Source organism: Pleurodeles waltl, chromosome 1_2 (assembly GCF_031143425.1).
Source record: "Pleurodeles waltl isolate 20211129_DDA chromosome 1_2, aPleWal1.hap1.20221129, whole genome shotgun sequence".
In the NCBI taxonomy this organism is placed as follows: Eukaryota; Metazoa; Chordata; class Amphibia; order Caudata; family Salamandridae; genus Pleurodeles; species Pleurodeles waltl.
The window spans coordinates 735587525-735604900 of record NC_090437.1 but is presented as its reverse complement, the minus strand read 5'-3'; the positions used below and the strand labels follow the sequence as shown (position 1 = coordinate 735604900).

Sequence of the window (17376 nt, the reverse complement as noted above, 5' to 3'; positions counted from 1 at the left end):
CAGTGCATTATATACACCTGCACTCATGCCACTCAACTCCACGCTTTGCCACATCACACTGCCACTCCACTTTCTGTCACTGCACTTAATGCCACTGCATTCTTTACCACTGCACTCTACACTACTACATTCTGCTCTGCAGCACTCTACGGCACTGAGTGCTATGCCACTGCATTCTACACCACTCTGCACCATTGCACTCTATATCACTGAATTCTACAACACTCTACTCTACACCACTCTACTCTGAACCATTGCATTCTGCACCACTGCTCTCTGCACCACTCTACTCTGCACTACTATACAATGCAAAAGTGTACTTACGTAAATGCACTCTATGCCACTGCACTTGATGACGCTCTACTCTGCAGGACTACACTCTCTGCCACCAAACTCAATGCCACTCTAATTTGCACCACACACTCTTTGCCACTGCACTCTATGCCACTGCCCTCTTGTCTGCGGCACTCTATGCCACTGCACTCTACTCTGCACCACTCAACTTTATACCTCTATACTGCACTCTATAAAAATGTACTCTATGCCACTACACTCTAAATCACCCCGCTCTACATCACTGTAATCTATTCTGCACCACTGCACACCAAGCCAGTGCACTGTACACCACTCTACTATGTGACACTGCAATCTACTCAACACCTCTGCACTCTACGATGCACCACTCCAGTGTACCCTGACCCACTTCACTCTATGTCACTTTGCTCTACTCTGAAACAATCTACTCTACACCGCTGTACTCTACACCACTGCACTCTATGTCACTCTAGTCCACACTGTGCCACTCCACGCCATTTAACTCTACATCACTGCAAACTACTCTGCGCCACTCTCCTCTATGTCACTGCACCCTACGCAAATTCTGTCTATACCACTTTACTCAAAATTACTGCACTCTACACCAATGCCATTGCACTCTTTGCCAGTCTACTTGACACCAGTCTACTTTACACCACTTCACTCTAGGCTACTCTACTCCACTCCACCCTACTCCACTCCACTCTATGATGCTGTACTCCATTAAACTCTGCTTTACTCTTTGCCACCCCACTCTATAACACTCTACTCCACTCTATGCCAGTCTACGACACTACTCCACTCTACCATGCTCTATTCAACTCCCTCTATGCCATACCATGCCCCTTTACTCCACAACAACACACTTCTCCACTATCCTACACTCCAATACTCCACTCTATGCCACTACACTCTGCACCACTCAACCCTACAACACTTTACTCCACTCTATGCCATTCCACTCTTCAACAACCCACTCCACTCTCTGCCACTCCACTCTACAACAACCCACTCCACTCTCTGCCACTCTACTGTACAATACTCTAATCCACTCTATCCAATACCCTGTATGCTACTCCACTCTGTTCTTGTTCTGCACCACTCCACAACACTCTATGCCACTCTGACACTCTACACCTCTCCACTCTATACCTTTCCATGACACTCCATCTCACTCCACTCCAATCCTCTCAATTCTACTCTATACCACTCCATGACTCTCTATGCCACTCTATAACACTCTGCTCGACTCCACTTCATGGTACTCCACTCCATGGCACTTTCCCTCACCCCATTATTTTCAGCCTTGCAGAAGGGCAGCCCCATTGGTGTACAACATGACTAAAATACATGGGCAAAGCCAATTGCTCTTGCGTAACATGAGACCTATTAGTTTTGCCAATACTTGTTTCATAATAGCAAGTATGTAACTGGTCATTCATTTCTTGGGGTAGCTAAGCATATTTTGACTCTTGTGCCCATCTAAACCTTTCCTCTTCCCCCCTTTCCAAAAAGTTCTTAAAGGACAGGACTTGGCAGAGTTACTCAGAGCCAAATGTAGGTAGGGACATCAGGAAAAAAAAGCCTCAGCCCCCATTGTTGTTGCCCAGTAGCCCCTGCTTGCCCTGTGGGCCCCTGAAAGGTGTTCTGACATTTAGAGCCAGATTTAAGAAGCCCTGTGTGCCACCTTCCACCACATTGCCTCATTTTTCTGACACTAATGTGGCATTAGGTTGACAAAAATGCTGCACCATATTTACACATTGCGCTACTTTGTAAACCCTTACGCTACATTATGCCTGCGCCAGACATAATGCATGCAAGGGCGGCATTCCGGCTTTAGGAGGCCCAGAAAAATGGCACAATGAAATCTATGAGATTCCGCTGTGCCATTTCTAGCCTAAGGCAGGTGTTAAAATGAGGCTCCCATTGTTTTCATTGGGCCTCCTTTCACTTTGCAGGATTGGCATCAATATTTTTGGCGCTAATCCTGCAAAGCGCCAAACTAGCGTCAACATTTTTGACACTAGTTGCCTAATGTATGCCTGGTGCCCCATATCATAAATACAGTGCACACATGGTGGCGTTAGGGGATCGCAATGGGGTGTAAGAAAAGTGGCGCATCGTTACATGATGAACCACTTCTCATAAATATGCTTCTTAGTTTTTTTAATTATAAGATATTTAAACAACCTCTTTGAATTTAAAAATGAAAGTGACAATACATTTTATGAAAATTCTATTTATTTACTTTTAATTATCTACATTGCTTTTAAAGATTATTAATGCAGAATAATACATTGAATTATGTTTATATTAGGTGGGAGTTTTTTTTTAAAGTAAGAATTCAAATTTAAGGAAATAGTGCTGTAGGATTTTTAGTTTAGTTCTACATTTAAAATTAGCACATAAAATAATTAGCATTAATATGTTACATACAAATATTTTCACAACCTTTTTGAAAGTTTAATTGTTTTTTTTATATTCCCTATATTTTACTATGCGAAGATCTCTACCTCAACTGTGGATACTCCCTATGGAAAATAAAAGGAAAAACGTTTTTTTTTTTTTTTAACTAAAAAATAATTAGTAAAACTACTTTATATTAACTATTAACAGTGCCAGTAGTTGGCGATGTGTGGTGCAGAACTTATTTACTGCTGCTTTAGGCCCCCATTTTGTCTGCATTAAATTTAGAACTGCAGTTTGTGAAAATAAATGGGCTCACTCTTTTTTGGGTGGGTGGACAGCCTTCTTTTAACCTCTACCTGAGCCTCTTTGGTCATCCGTAAACCTCTCCTTATTCCTCCATGTTAGACGACAGCATTCCCCATTTTCCAACCTCTCCCCTCTGTCTTTCCAAAATGTATTATTAAAACATTTACATACTTATGTGAAGACTCCTCTGACTGTCCACTGTGGTTGAAAAGTACAATACAACTCTCTTGCTATCTATAAATTCTACAATTGCAATTAAATGATCATAATACTTTATCAAATACAAATGGTTGCTACTACAAGCTTAAATGAGAAAGCTTCCAAAATGTCAATTATTATACATTTTAAAAACAAATAACTCTGTGATAGTAATTGTGTAAATCTATCCATCAGCTGTTTCTGCAACTTTATATTCTGAAGTGCAGTTGTGAAACTCTTTTGTGGCTCATTGCAGCCCCATCTCATCCAGTTGCATTTAAGGTTTTGTTTTTAAGTATAGTGTCTGTTTTGCAATGAATATTTCCAAACAGTTTACCTGAATGAAAGAGGTTGCGCAGTACTTTAACATTCATTTATTCCTTTGTTGAAATAGTATCATACATAACTTACTGTGTAGTTAATGATTATCTTTGGAACTTGAGAATTGTATTAGGTCATTTTCTATAGGAGTCTAGGCAATCACTGACACAATCCGAAGCCATACCTAAAATTGGAGCCAGATCTACAAGAAAGTGGTGCATCAGTCCAGATGCCCCACTTTTCTAGTGCTGCCTCTGCCCTACCTAATGACACCATGGCTGCACCGTATTTATAATACGGTGCACCATGGCGCTTGTTTCCAGAATAGCATCATAATTTATGACGCTATTGTGGTGCTTTGCTGAATTAGCCCCATAAACTGTGTTGCAAGTGCAGGAAAGTAATAGGAGCCCATAGGCTACTATGGGCCCGTCACTTTAATGCAGACATTAAAAACGGCAGAGAAAATGTTGCAGAGAAATCTTGTAGATATCACTGTGCCATTTTTTTGTGGCCTCTCTTTGTGGGGACGCCCCCCGCTTGCATACATTATATCTGGTGCAGGTGTAATGTGGTGCAAGGAGTTACAAAGGGGCACAATGCTAGCATTGCACCACTTTGTAAATATGGCAAAGGAGAATGTCCGCCTTAACACCACATAGGCGTAAAACAAATGACGCTAGTCTGGTACTAAGAGGAACTGGGGCTTTGTAAATCTGGCCCTTGGTTTCTCCAGATAGGTTTACAGCATTTGCAGTCCTGAGATGTCATTCTCCAGCTATTTTCATAGTATTGATGAACATTGTATAAATGAACAATGTGTATGCAAGTGGGACAGATGTGAACAGGAGAAAGTGAAAATAGTCTGATTCTATTTCTAGAAAAAGTTGTATTAAATAATAATATAGACAATTTTCACAATGTAAAGTTTTGCCTCAGTTGGCTCTAATGATGTCCATAATTATCTGAAACCAACCTTCACTCTGAAGTTGATCTAGTGATATGTACACCACAGTTAATGCGACAATTTACACACCAATCAACCTCTTCAATTCAACTTCTTCTCTGTTGTGAGAAGAAGAGAAATGTTGCTATCCCCACTTTGATTTTCATGGTGACTTAATGTTTTAGTTCTCGAAGCAGACATTGTCCTTGCATCCCAAAGGTAGGTGGCAGTAATCTATTTTGTTCTGATGAGACATAAATAATACTAACTTCTGATGAAGAAGAATGAAAGCTAGAGGGCTTTTCAAAGGGTAAACATATAACATATAATAGTATATAACATATAATAGCCAATGTTGAAATATAATGTAAATGCCCTATATTTCTTCTGTTACCTGGACTTTTCTGATTCATCTGTGAGTTTGTACATAGGGAAAGTGCACACATCAGTCATATTTCATTGATAAAAATCTAAAAGTTTTAAAAAGAGCAGAAAAGAATTAAGCAGAGTGATGAAGATGTCTTTATTTCTTGTTTCATAGTTGTAGATCTAAACCTTCTGAAAGAAGATGTGCGACTGTACAGCTGCTCTCCACGCAACTTTTCAGTGTCACTGAGGGAGGAACTGAAGAGAACAGATACCATCTTTTGGCCGCAATGCCTTCTGGTTAAACGTTGTGGAGGGAACTGTGCCTGCTGCCACCATTCCTGCAATGAATGTCATTGTACTGCAACCAAAGTAACAAAAAAGTATCATGAGGTAGTTTTGAAAACATCTTTCTTTTTCAGAGCTTTTGGTTCCTGCTTTTGCCAGTGCCTGTTATAAAGCCACAACTGGAACACCCAAACCTTACCAACAAAAAGCAATATTTTTAAGTGTTATATTATGTGTAAACTATAGTTACTTGGAATTTAATAAACCGAAAGCTATAGTTACCTGGAATTTACTAATCAGAAAGCCTCATAAGGCATCACACACAATAGAGCACTCCTCCTCTACTTGGCAATATCTCATATAGATACTCAACAGCGTGTTACAAGGCAATGTACATCTGATGTAAAAGATATCACCTCCTAGTCAGCTAATTGCACAACCAACAAATGTACCAGAACTCTGAGTTACACATTCTTGAAGTTCCACAGTGTCTTAAAATTTTCAATACCCCCACACATGTTGCACCACCTCGGACTTTTGTACCTCATATACAATTACACTACTTGATACACAGTGCAAATGCCAATTACTCCATTATTAGATAACTTACTTCTAAAATAACAATCCCTATCCCTAGTTATACTGTGGACTATAACCACACAGCTAGGCATCAATGGATATGAAGAAACTGAAATCCCAGAGTCTGGAACAATCTGTGGGTTTAGCAAATTCGGCACCTACCCCCTAACATGAAACAGACAGCTTCCCCACTCCACCTAAATGAAGACCCATAACAAGAAATTTAAATTATAATTTAGACTGCGTGTGCCCCTGATCCAATACTTTGCAGTCAATTTAGTCTTCCATGGTACTCTTTCTTTCTACACTGCCCAACACTGCCGTACTGTGTTACCAATCAATTTTATAATCACACTTATTACTTACATGGTTATTCTCTGACATCTGTGAGACACTTGCTTGAAGTTATCTTACAATACAACATCAATGTCAAATATATGCAGATGATACTAATCCTAAAATCCAACATGATAATATTAAAAAGCAACTCAACGATGTTTAAATCTCATGTTTATGACTACTACAATAGGCTGATTCTGCAGGTATCTTTTTCATGTAGAACTAGTTTTTCAGCAGATGTGGGAGTTTCTGGATATGTTGTCTCAAAGAAGGATCCACTTAGCTAGTAAACATAGTGAGTCCCCCACATGAGTGGAAGTAGGTCTGTGTGCCCATCCAAAGAAAGGCTGTGGATACAAAAGTTAAGAAACACACTGTGTCTGAAGTCTGTCCACTCACACGATCCAGTAACTTGAATATTAGTTCATGAACTTCAAAGACCACATTTTCTTTGCTGATAAGGTGCATAGTATTGCTCCAGTTGAAACGTGAACTGTGAGATCCCAATTGACCAGATACATAATTTATTTGCATCCATGGTTTATGACTAATATGAAACTGCAGGTTATTCCGACATATTGTTTCAGTAAGAGGTGTAGCTACTAAGGATTTTGTGATAGTAGTATTCAATCTGTATTGCAGTACTTCTGTCCGCTGACTTAAAGGAACAATAATAAAATGATAGTTGTGCAATCTGCAAAGAATTCCTATATTTTTAACTCCTATGCAATCTGTGTAGCCACAACATTGTTTCACAGGGTGCTGTCTAATAAAGCTAAATCCCTTATATTCTTCCATATATAAATTGAATATTGATAACTATGCGGTGTACCTCTAAATACATTTTAGGAATAATGTCTACATCTAACACATTACTTACGGCTGCCGGCAGGGACCCATACTGATTAATCAGAGCAAGGTACATAGATCAAAATCCAAAACATACAGTTCAGAAAACTGTTGAAATCTGAATTGTTCACTCTAGTATTACATTCAGAACAAGCTGCATAAAAAGTAACAATTGATGAATAGTGGATAGCAGAGACCTGCTTGCTACCAGTGAGACTCTCTTTACTGATGTCCAAATCCTTAGGTATTTATGTCACTTACATAAATACCTTAAAAACATATCTGATATATGTTTTACAAGGCATTAATCATATTAAAAGTAAAAAAAGATACACACACAATGTCAAGTCTAGTTATCATCCTTATACCCATAATCTACCCTTAAAGTCTCAAGGAAAATACAAATGTACAACTGGGCACAATAGCACAATTTATAAAAAAAATTCCAAATGATCTACAGCTTTTTAATAATACATCCTCCTCAATGTGCACTAAATTACATAATCGGACCACACAATAAATAGTGAGTGAAGCTTGAGAACCATATTTGTAATAAAACTGTCTCTGACCGAACCATGCTTCACTAGTGCCACCAATTCTGTGTATAGATTTGCTAGTTTGAAGACTTAGCAATTGTGATACCCAAGTAGACATAAATCCACTTGTTCTACTTATAAATAGTATAATTAATGTGAAGCAAATCTTATTATTCATGTGGATCTATTCTAAGAGACCTGAGAGAACAATCTTTGTAGCAAAAATAAAGACATAGGCCCTCATTCGGACCTTGGCGGGCGGCGGAGGCCGCCCGCCAAAGTCCCGCCGTCAGGTTACCGTTCCGCGGTCGAAAGACCGCGGCGGTAATTCTGACTTTCCCGCTGGGCTAACGGGCGGCCGCCTTCAGGCCGCCCGCCAGCCCAGCGGGAAAGAGGCTTCCACGATGAAGCCGGCTCGGAATCGAGCCAGCGGAGTGGAAGCTGTGCGACGGGTGCAGTTGCACCCGTCGCGTATTTCACTGTCTGCGCAGCAGACAGTGAAATACATTTAGGGGCCCTCTTACGGGGGCCCCTGCAGTGCCCATGCCAGTGGCATGGGCACTGCAGGGGCCCCAAGGGGCCCCGCGACCCCCCCTACCGCCATCCGGTTCCCGGCGGGAGAACCGCCGGGAACTGGATGGCGGTAGGGGGGGTCGGAATCCCATCGGCGGCGCAGCTAGCTGCGCCGCCTTGGAGGATTCCAATGGGCGGCGGTACACTGGCGGGAGCCCGCCAGTGTTGCCGGTCCGACCGCGGCTTTACCGCCGCGGTCGGAATGCCCATTGGAGCACCGCCGGCCTGTCGGCGGTGCTCCCGCGGTCCTCCAACCCGGCGGTCATGGACCGCCAGGGTTGGAATGACCACCATAATCTGTGTCTCCTGACTCACAGTTTAAAAATACATTCATAATTAATTCAATTAATGTTGAGCAAATCACAATTAATGCAACCAAGCAAGTAAAGATGCTCCAAATGTTTAATGTTACAAGGTTCTTCTTCATGGGACTCATATTGTAATACATGTGATGAATGCCTCAAGGATGGTGAATTTTGTGTCACTGTTTGACAGTGTCTCACATCAGTTGAGAGAACATCCATTCCTTGTTTCTACTATCATGAAAATTGTTGCTGAGAAATGTTACTTTATCAAACGTTTTATTGAGTTATTTGTTAACAAATGTTATTGCTTCCAAAGAAGAAAGCATAAGAAAAATAGTTTCACCTCAGAACATTATAAAGTATTTTAAAAAAAATCATCTTATGTTTTTATGTGATGCAAGATATCATAATCATTTACCATAGATCATCTGCAAACAATAGTCTTTACTGCTACACAATATTGCACTTCACAGTATGCTTTAAACATGATTTATGCTGTGTTGCAGACTTTAGCACACTGTTGATTCTCATTGTATTCACAGTAAAGAAGAGAGATAAACACTGATGATTTAAAGATAATTATGAACTCTTAATAATCCAGCCCTATATACACCTTAGTTTTCACAACACATACATTTACCGGATGCAAAAATAATGAAAAATATATTGATACTACATCCACATGTATATAACACATTGTAAATTATATTTTTCTATTCCTACTAAGACTGACTTGTCGTTTTAAGCATTCAGATACTTACCCTCTTAAGGATTATATGTAAGCCATGGTCAATTGATTTTTCTGACGAGTCCAAGGACCACCTCTCTGTAAATGATATTGTCTTATGCCATGCACCCATCTGCACAATTTTTTAACTATGTATTTAGTGTAAAGTATGCCATGGCCTTGTCTTATAAAATGGGGTATTTGTCATCAATATTGAGGTATCAGTGATCCTACCAACCTTATGCATTAACAACCCAAATGCTCCCAAATAAATATCTGTGGGTTCAGTTTTCAACTTCAACCTCTGAGCGGAATGTATTAAATTAAAACTCATTAATACTAAACCAAAAGCCCACTATGCTGTGAGTAGTTTGGAAAGCTTCAATTAACCTATATAGGAAGAATTAACATGGGGGAAATAAATAAGGCTACCCTGAGTCTTCCTTTTCTTCTTATCTGCCCCAGCTTTTAACACACAATTGTCCAGAAGAAAAAAAAATATTGTAATTAACTTTTTATGGCTGAGATACAGAGGAAGGGATTGGTGAATGTGGACTTCACTCCATTCCAAGAGCTATTTGTGTTCCTCAGGCGCTTCCTATCTACAAAGATAAATTTATCTGTATGTCTCCAATGCATATAATACAGATACATTGACTTTTCTGATGGAGCCTTTTGAGTTAATGGAATTTTATTTTTTACTCAATTTCCAGCATCCAAAGTTTTAAGTATAACAAATAAAATTTAGGGTGTTTTTAGACATTTGCTACATTTGGGTAAGATACATTACTAAAACTATAGGATGCTGATTTGGGAAAATAATGTTATCCTCAGAAATGTATGCACTGCAGGAAACATATATGAACAAACTAAAATAATGTATACCTGGTCCGAATATTCAACCAAGGTTAATTGAAAGGAGTTGAAGAACTCCAACATTTCAGTGCAGCCCAATGTTATTAATTATACTTTTGTAACTATTGTTCCTCAGAAGTATTTATGGATTAATCCAATCTATAAATGAATATTATACTGCACCCTTCAAGACAATGAGTGCATTGTGGAGTGGAGAATGTAGAGCTTAAATTAACTACCTGAATTGGAGGGTGGCAGATTTTTGTGCCCCATCATAACTTAATTATGCTAATAATAATTATTATCATTACAAATCTACCTTTTGTGTTGTCCTTTGTTGAAAGGATTTTTTCTTGAGTAGTTTCAGTAACTCCAAATAGTCATGGGCTCAGATAAAACCTTCTTTCCCCAGTCTCTAACGTGGCTTGTCCTGGGTACAGAAACTGCCATCTAGACCACCATTAATTCTCTCAACCCATATTTTCTCTTGGCACCTTCGTGGTGTGATTCCTAATAACTACATACTGGAAAAAAGATAAATCTTATCTTTTTTCAGAATAACACCAGAAGATGTATTCCCCTGTCATAGTGTAATAGTAATAATTCTCATGCCACAAATTTGAATACAATAACCATCTACTATGGGATGTATAGTCCACAAGAAAGACCACCTTCTTCACTCCCAACATTGTGCCTTCCTAACCAGTTACCCTGCCAAACCTTAAGCCACAAAGGAATGTACTCCATTCCCAGCCTGAAAATTGCCCTTTTTTATTGTATCTAGTGTGAATCTAGTTTTGCACTTTACAGTACATACATAAGCAGGTACATTGAACCTAAAAAATAAAACATATTGGTGAGTTTAATAAATAAAGCTACCCTTATCTGGTTATGGCTTCTCTTTTGTGAATTTCTATATTACATTTCATATCTACTAGTGAAGAAGGGTCTGGTTTTAATAGCTGTTATTTGTTGTCTTGTCATCTTTTAGGTTCTTCAGCTGAAGCACAGGAGTGGGACTAGAGGCTTACATAAATCGCTGACAGATGTTCCCCTGGAACACCATGAGCAATGTGACTGTGTTTGCAAAGGAAATTCAGAAGGCTAGACAACATTACGTTTCCCTGAACAACGCACATTCAGTTTGCCACTCTTTCACGACTGGTCCTTGCTCATATGTTCATGCTTAATCTCATACATCTGGTTTGGGTACTTCCCACCTCTCAGATTTTAAGTGAGTTCAAGAGAAGAGACACCATGTGCCTATATGTCCAGTTGGGAGAACACCATGCAGAATAATGTGACTGTTTTCTGGAGGCTTTACCACAGAAAATAACAATAAAACTGATGTATGTGTCTACATGGAGACATGACTGCTAGCTTGATTCTTGAACATCATCACGGTATACCTGCAAAGAGAATGATGCCACAAAGGTGGTGCGAAGACTTTCCTTTAAAGAATAAAAACAAAAGTCTTAAAACTTGGAGCTTCATGCCAGTACTGAAGAAGGATCCTCACATTCATGCCAGTCACAATTGAACTGGAATTTGTTCTGTATTTTATTCATGATCCTGAAAGTCACATTCATGTTTCTTTCCCTCTAGGCTATACAAGCTGACTGGACCAAGATAGCAATTTGTGGGACAAACGGCAATCTTGTCCTCCCATAAAGCATGCTAACGGTCTTTTTTTAAATAGTGTACATTTTTATACTCATTCATTTTGAATACATAACTATTTGCTTTTCTAATCTTGTTGAACATATCTATTTTTACCAAAGGTATTTAATATTCTATCTTTTATTACAATTTAGATCAGCTTTTACTAGTTTTTATTACATTTTTGCAGAGTGCATTTGTATGAGGAGAAAAGTGGTTGCAAAGATAAGTAGTCAGTATTTGTATATGGTGCTAAATTATGTCATAATTGTAATGTCCAGGTGTTTAAATTTGGAGGCTATATTTACTCATGTGAGAAAATATACTCATAAAGTAAGGCTCAAAGTCTTATTCGTTCTTTAACGACATTCTCTACAGTTTCCATTATGGACTATCTGCTTGGTCATATGTCCTTCCTTTCATCAGGCACCTGGGCACATTCTCTTATAGCCTAAGCTTAAATTTTGACACCTCTCATTTAAGTAATCTGATGGCTTTACTCCAAATCAATTTCTTGAAGCTACTTGCATACTACTTGGTCCTAAGAAGCCATGGTATTTGTTATTTATTTTTCATATTTACATTTCTGTAGCTTCAGAAACTGTGATCAAAGGCTACGTTGTTTGATAGTTGTTTGTATTTGATATATATAGTCTCTAAATTCTTTATTTCATTTTGTAAACATTTTCATTTCAAATCCAAAAAGCAATGCCAATACATTTTAATGCTGAGTCCCAAATTAATTTTGGTCACTGAGCATGATACAATTATTCATATAGTGCATGAGGGTTTCTGCAAGCGATCTATTTAGGAGAGTCACCTTTAATTTGCTTTGGCTGTAAGATGACCACTAATTGGTAGAAAGCCTTGTTGGGAACTATTGACTACTAAATGTTTTTTTCAAACTTCCTGCCTGACCTAAGTGCTTTTGCCATCGAATTTACAAAGAATACAATTTTCTAGAACCAGGTGTATGTCAAGCACTCCTATTTGCACATACTGGAGATGTGCAAACTTTACTTCACTTCTAATCCACATCCCCTACGGAATTCAAATTTAAAAGGTGTGCGATATATCCATGAAATTACAGATTTTTGGGGGGATTTTTTTTTTTAACTAAATCAGCCCCTTTCTCTTTGGTATACTAGATGGTTGAGTTACCAGGTAACCTTTAAAAGGAAGATAATCACTACAAATTTGTGGATTCATGCAGGCTATTATGTTACAGGACATTCACTTGTTTTTCCCATGTATATTTTAGAAAATGCACTTAATCCAATTTGGCAAGTTGGAAGGAAACAATAAAATGCTGTGCTTGTAAATTGCTTTGATATCTCAATTTTTGTGATCCTTGTCTGAGCCTTGTCATTTTGATATTTGGAAGAAGCTTTGAACTCGCAAGCACCAATTGTTTTGCGTTCTGCTCCAAAATGTAATTCAGTTTACCATACACAAAGTGAATAGATATAATATCTGTTATGGAGAGAACTAAGGTTTCAAAACGACCGACCAATAAGTAAACCATCTCCATTCAAAATTAATTAAATGATAATTCACATCAATCTATTCTTTGTGAGTATCATGAATACTTAGCCAGGTTTCTTAATTCAGCAGGTTAACAAGTCTAGCCCAATGAGTGAAAGATGCATTCAAGTGTGTATTGTAGATTTACTTCAACAATAATCGGACTAAGTAGGTGAAAGAAGAAAAGAGAAATTGCTTTATATGTAAGTTATGTAAAGTGGGAAAAGGATGTTATTACAGCAGGACTGTCCAAATGTCTTACAGACCCCTGTCTTTGTATCGGGGATAGACATGGAGACTGGAAATGGTGAGTAAGTGCTATGTCATGAATGGACACTGAGTAACATTACTTATGAGACTGTGACAAATAGCTCGGGCAACTGTGCCTATGTAGGTTTTTTCTAAGTTGAAATCATTTATTAGTTCTGAAAGATCTTACATTTATTAGTGCTTGTACCTGTAATTCAATAATAACAGGTAAGTTGGGTTCACTCTGAGAACATTTCATGTAATTATTTGCACACATTAAAAACCCGAATAATCACTACCCCCATGACTGTATGGCAGAATATCGTACACTGAAATATCATCTGACATAAATATTGTGCCCTAGATATTATTTACAAAAATAGTGTTCCATTGGGTGTATATTTTCTATTTTGAACTACAATAGGGTGGCATTTATGTAGATGATATTCAGCTCATAATATTTATGTCAAAAAATATTCTGGCAATGACAGAGATATAAATAACATTCAGTAAATATATAATAAATACAAGCTATGATAATATGTGAAGCAATGAAATTAAAGTATATTGAAGAAAAAGGTAAAGCATGCATCCAAAATGGTGTTTGCTTAGGTAGCCATGCAATGGGCTATTCGACAAACAAACATAGTTACATTGTTAGCCACTGACACCATGGCCTCTGGCTGCAGAAATTCCCACTTTACTGTAACACTTGTGCTAGTAAGAATCTGACGACTTCGACTTTAAGAGTTTCATTGTGTCCAACATAACTTTAATTCTTGATAATATATCTTGTTTGTTCAACTGCTTAAGTCAACATGAAAGTAATCATATCAGGTATAGATTAAATTTCCCTTAAGTAATACTTTCAAATAGCAAGTTCAAAGTGGCAAGGTGCACTAACGTTCCAGAATCTACATTACACATATAAGATGTTGTGTTTGGGGCCTCAGTTAGATGTAATATCCAATATAGAAACTATCAAGTTGTAGAACCATATTTACAAAAATTCAGATTGAATCTGTGGTTTTAAACCAAAAATTAAGTGCCCAAGGCATATTTCTGCATTATAATATTTGCATAACAGAGTCCCATTTTCAACTGTTCTAAAAATGTTATCCACTTGAGTGTAATGTCATTTTTCACGGTGAATCTACGTGACTTGGCTTTGGATGGATGTTCAAATAAATCCAAGATCATAATATAACCCACTGTTCCACTAGTTATTGCTTATTTTTAGTGACTGGAAGGACTTTTAATTAGGGGTGTGCTAAATTCACGCAATTTGCTTTATTGTAATTACATAAAATTTCTAAAAAATTATGAGAACTGCAAAATTGGTATTAGACCTGGCGCTATCTGCAGGATGGTTCACAAACTTTTTGTCTTTTCCCTCCACTTTTTTGCTGAATTCATTTTTGTTGGCTTCAGCACTGCTGACCAGTGCTAAAGTGCATGTGCTCTTTGCTTAATCCCTTTGCTGCCAGGCATTTCCCCCCTCAGGTAGCAGGTGTATTTTTGGCTATTTTGGGCAGTTCGCTCTTAGGCCCTCATTCTTTTTGGTTCACATAAGCTACCCATGCAACATTTGCATCCTTTTTTTCCCAACATCCTAGGGATTCTAGAGGTACCCAGAGTTTAGGGTTCCCCTGAAGGAGACCAAAAAATTTGCCAAAATACAGTGACTTTTTTTGTTTTTTTTTAAATCAAAGGGCTGCAGATGAAAGCTTGTGGTTTTTTGCCCTCCAAATGCCATCAACAAAGGGTTTGTGGTGCTAAAATCAACAGAATTTAGGCATTTTATTGGGACATACCCCATTTTTACTATTTTTTGTGCTTTCATCCTCCTTCCAGTTAGTGACAGAAATGGGCGTGAAACCAATGCTGGATCCTGGACAGCTAAACATTTCTGAAAAGTAGACAAAATTCTGAATTGAGCAAGGGGTCATTTGTGTCGATCCTACAAGGTCTTCCTACAGAAAATAACAGCTGAAATAAAAAAAAGATATTGATATTGTGGTAAAAAAACAGCCATTTCTCTCTATGTTTTACTCTGTAACTTGTTCCTGCCATGTCAGATTTTCAAAAGCAATATACTGTTATGTCCACTGGACCCGTCTGGTTTCAAGGATACTGTATATAGGGCTTGTAGGTTTTTCAAGAACCCTAGGTACCCAGAGCCAATAAATGAGGTGAACTTTGCAATGGGTTTTCATTGTATAGCAGGAATACAGCAATTTATTTGGCAAAATGTAAAGATTCAATTATAGGTATCAAGGAAATCTTTGTATTTCCAAAATGGGCACTAGATAAGGTGTTGAGGATCTGCGGTTATTAGCACTTCTCTGAATTCCAGGGTCCCCATACTAGCATGTGAATTACAGGGCATTTCTCAAACAGATGTCTTTTTTGCAGACTCGCTTACATTTGGAAGGAAAAAATAAAGAGAAAGACAAATGGCAATATCACTTGTTCTTCTTCTCTGTGTTCCCCCAGGACCCCTGATAAAAATGGTACCTCAATTGTGTGGGTAGGCCTAATGCCCGCGACAGAAAGTGCAACTTGGATACATCACATTTTCCCAATTAAAACTGACCAGTTTTTTGCAAAGTGCCTTGCTGTGGATTTTGGCCTCTAGCTCAGTCGGCAACTAGGGAAACCTACCGAACCTATGCATTTTTGAAAACTAGACACCTAAGGGAATTCAGAATGGAGTGCTTGTCACAGGGAAGAGCCAAAAACAGGTTGAAATTGCGGTGGAACCAAAGTGGTTCCAAAAGTGCAGTTTGAAAAAAAACATTTTTTGGCTGACAAGTGGGGCAGAAATATTATCAGTATAGATGGGACAATGCTGGGTGTTAGGAATTTTGTGGCTGCCTGCAGATTCCAGAAGGTTCCATCACAAACATATAGGGAAAATGTATGATTTGAAGCAAGGTTGGAGGTTTGCAGGGCATTGTGGGTAGGAAAATGGTGCAGGGTGCATGTGAAGCACACCACCCTGGACTCAACCCAGATGTTTAGTTTTCAGATGTGTCTAGGTCTCGTAGATTTTTCTACATGGCAGCATTCTGAAGTCCAAAAAATGGCACCCCTCACCATTCCAAGTGGAAACATTTTGAGAGTTAGACAAGCTGTCATGGCCCAAATGTAAAACCAAAACCCCAAATAATCAAATGTCCTCTTTCTTGCCATCGGTATAAGATCTTTTAGTGTGCGGGGGGAGAGCTGAAAGACTGTTCAGTTGGGGTGGGGGCATAACCATGCCCATACTGGTTGGTAGCCACCACCCCATTATTATTATTATTATTTTAATTCCCTGGCATCTCATAGGCTTTCTGCCCCCCTCGGTGAGTGGGTCAGGGGTAATTGCCCCATCTGCCCACCAGTGGGCAGAACAACTTTGTCTCCATTTATTTGGGATGGGGGTATTGCCATACCCCGCCCTTTTTTTATTGAAAAAAGTTCTTCCCTGGTCTCTGCTGGGCTTTCTGCCCCGCTTGGGGGCAGATGGGCCTTCCAAAAATAGGCCAATCTGCCCCAAAGGGGGGAAGAAATGGGCAACAGTAATGTGCCCCCATGGGGAGTGACCCTTGCCCACAGAGCTGCCCCCCAAACAAAACACACACACACAAATTCCTGGTGCCTAAGGGGCATATTTATACTCTGTTTGCGCCGAATGTGCGTCAAAATTTTTGACGCACATTCGCCGCAAACCCTGCTCCATATTTATACTTTGACGTCCTACGCAGCGGGCGTCAAAGTTCCACCATGTGCGCCATTTTTTGGAAGGGGGAACCAGCCTTGCGTTAATTATATGCAAGGTAGGCGTTCCCTTCCCAAAAATTACTTTAAGGCCTGATGGGCGCCGTTTTTTAACGCCTGGGTCAGGGCAGGCGTTAAGGGACCTGTGGGCTCAGAAGGAGCCCAGAGGTGCCCTCCCATGCCCCCAGGGACACCCCCTGCCACCCTTGCTCACCCCAGGAGGACACCCAAGGATGGAGGGACCCATCCCAGGGAGGTTGAGGT

The 17376-nt window shown here is 39.1% G+C and overlaps 1 protein-coding gene across 2 annotated transcripts in view; it reads left to right on the top strand.

The window, feature by feature from the left end:
* The window catches only part of PDGFC (platelet derived growth factor C), a 752668-nt gene extending 739772 nt beyond the window's left edge, over positions 1–12896 (top strand). Inside the window, exons 5-6 of one of the 2 annotated variants that reach the window (XM_069243160.1) lie at positions 5040–5257; positions 10907–12896. In XM_069243160.1, the coding sequence (XP_069099261.1) occupies positions 5040–5257; positions 10907–11023 (335 nt within the window). In that variant the 3' untranslated portion in view covers positions 11024–12896. The remainder of the gene's footprint in view (positions 1–5039; positions 5258–10906) is intronic. The other variant, XM_069243169.1, reaches the window with a different exon arrangement.
* The last annotated feature ends 4480 nt before the right edge of the window (positions 12897–17376 follow it).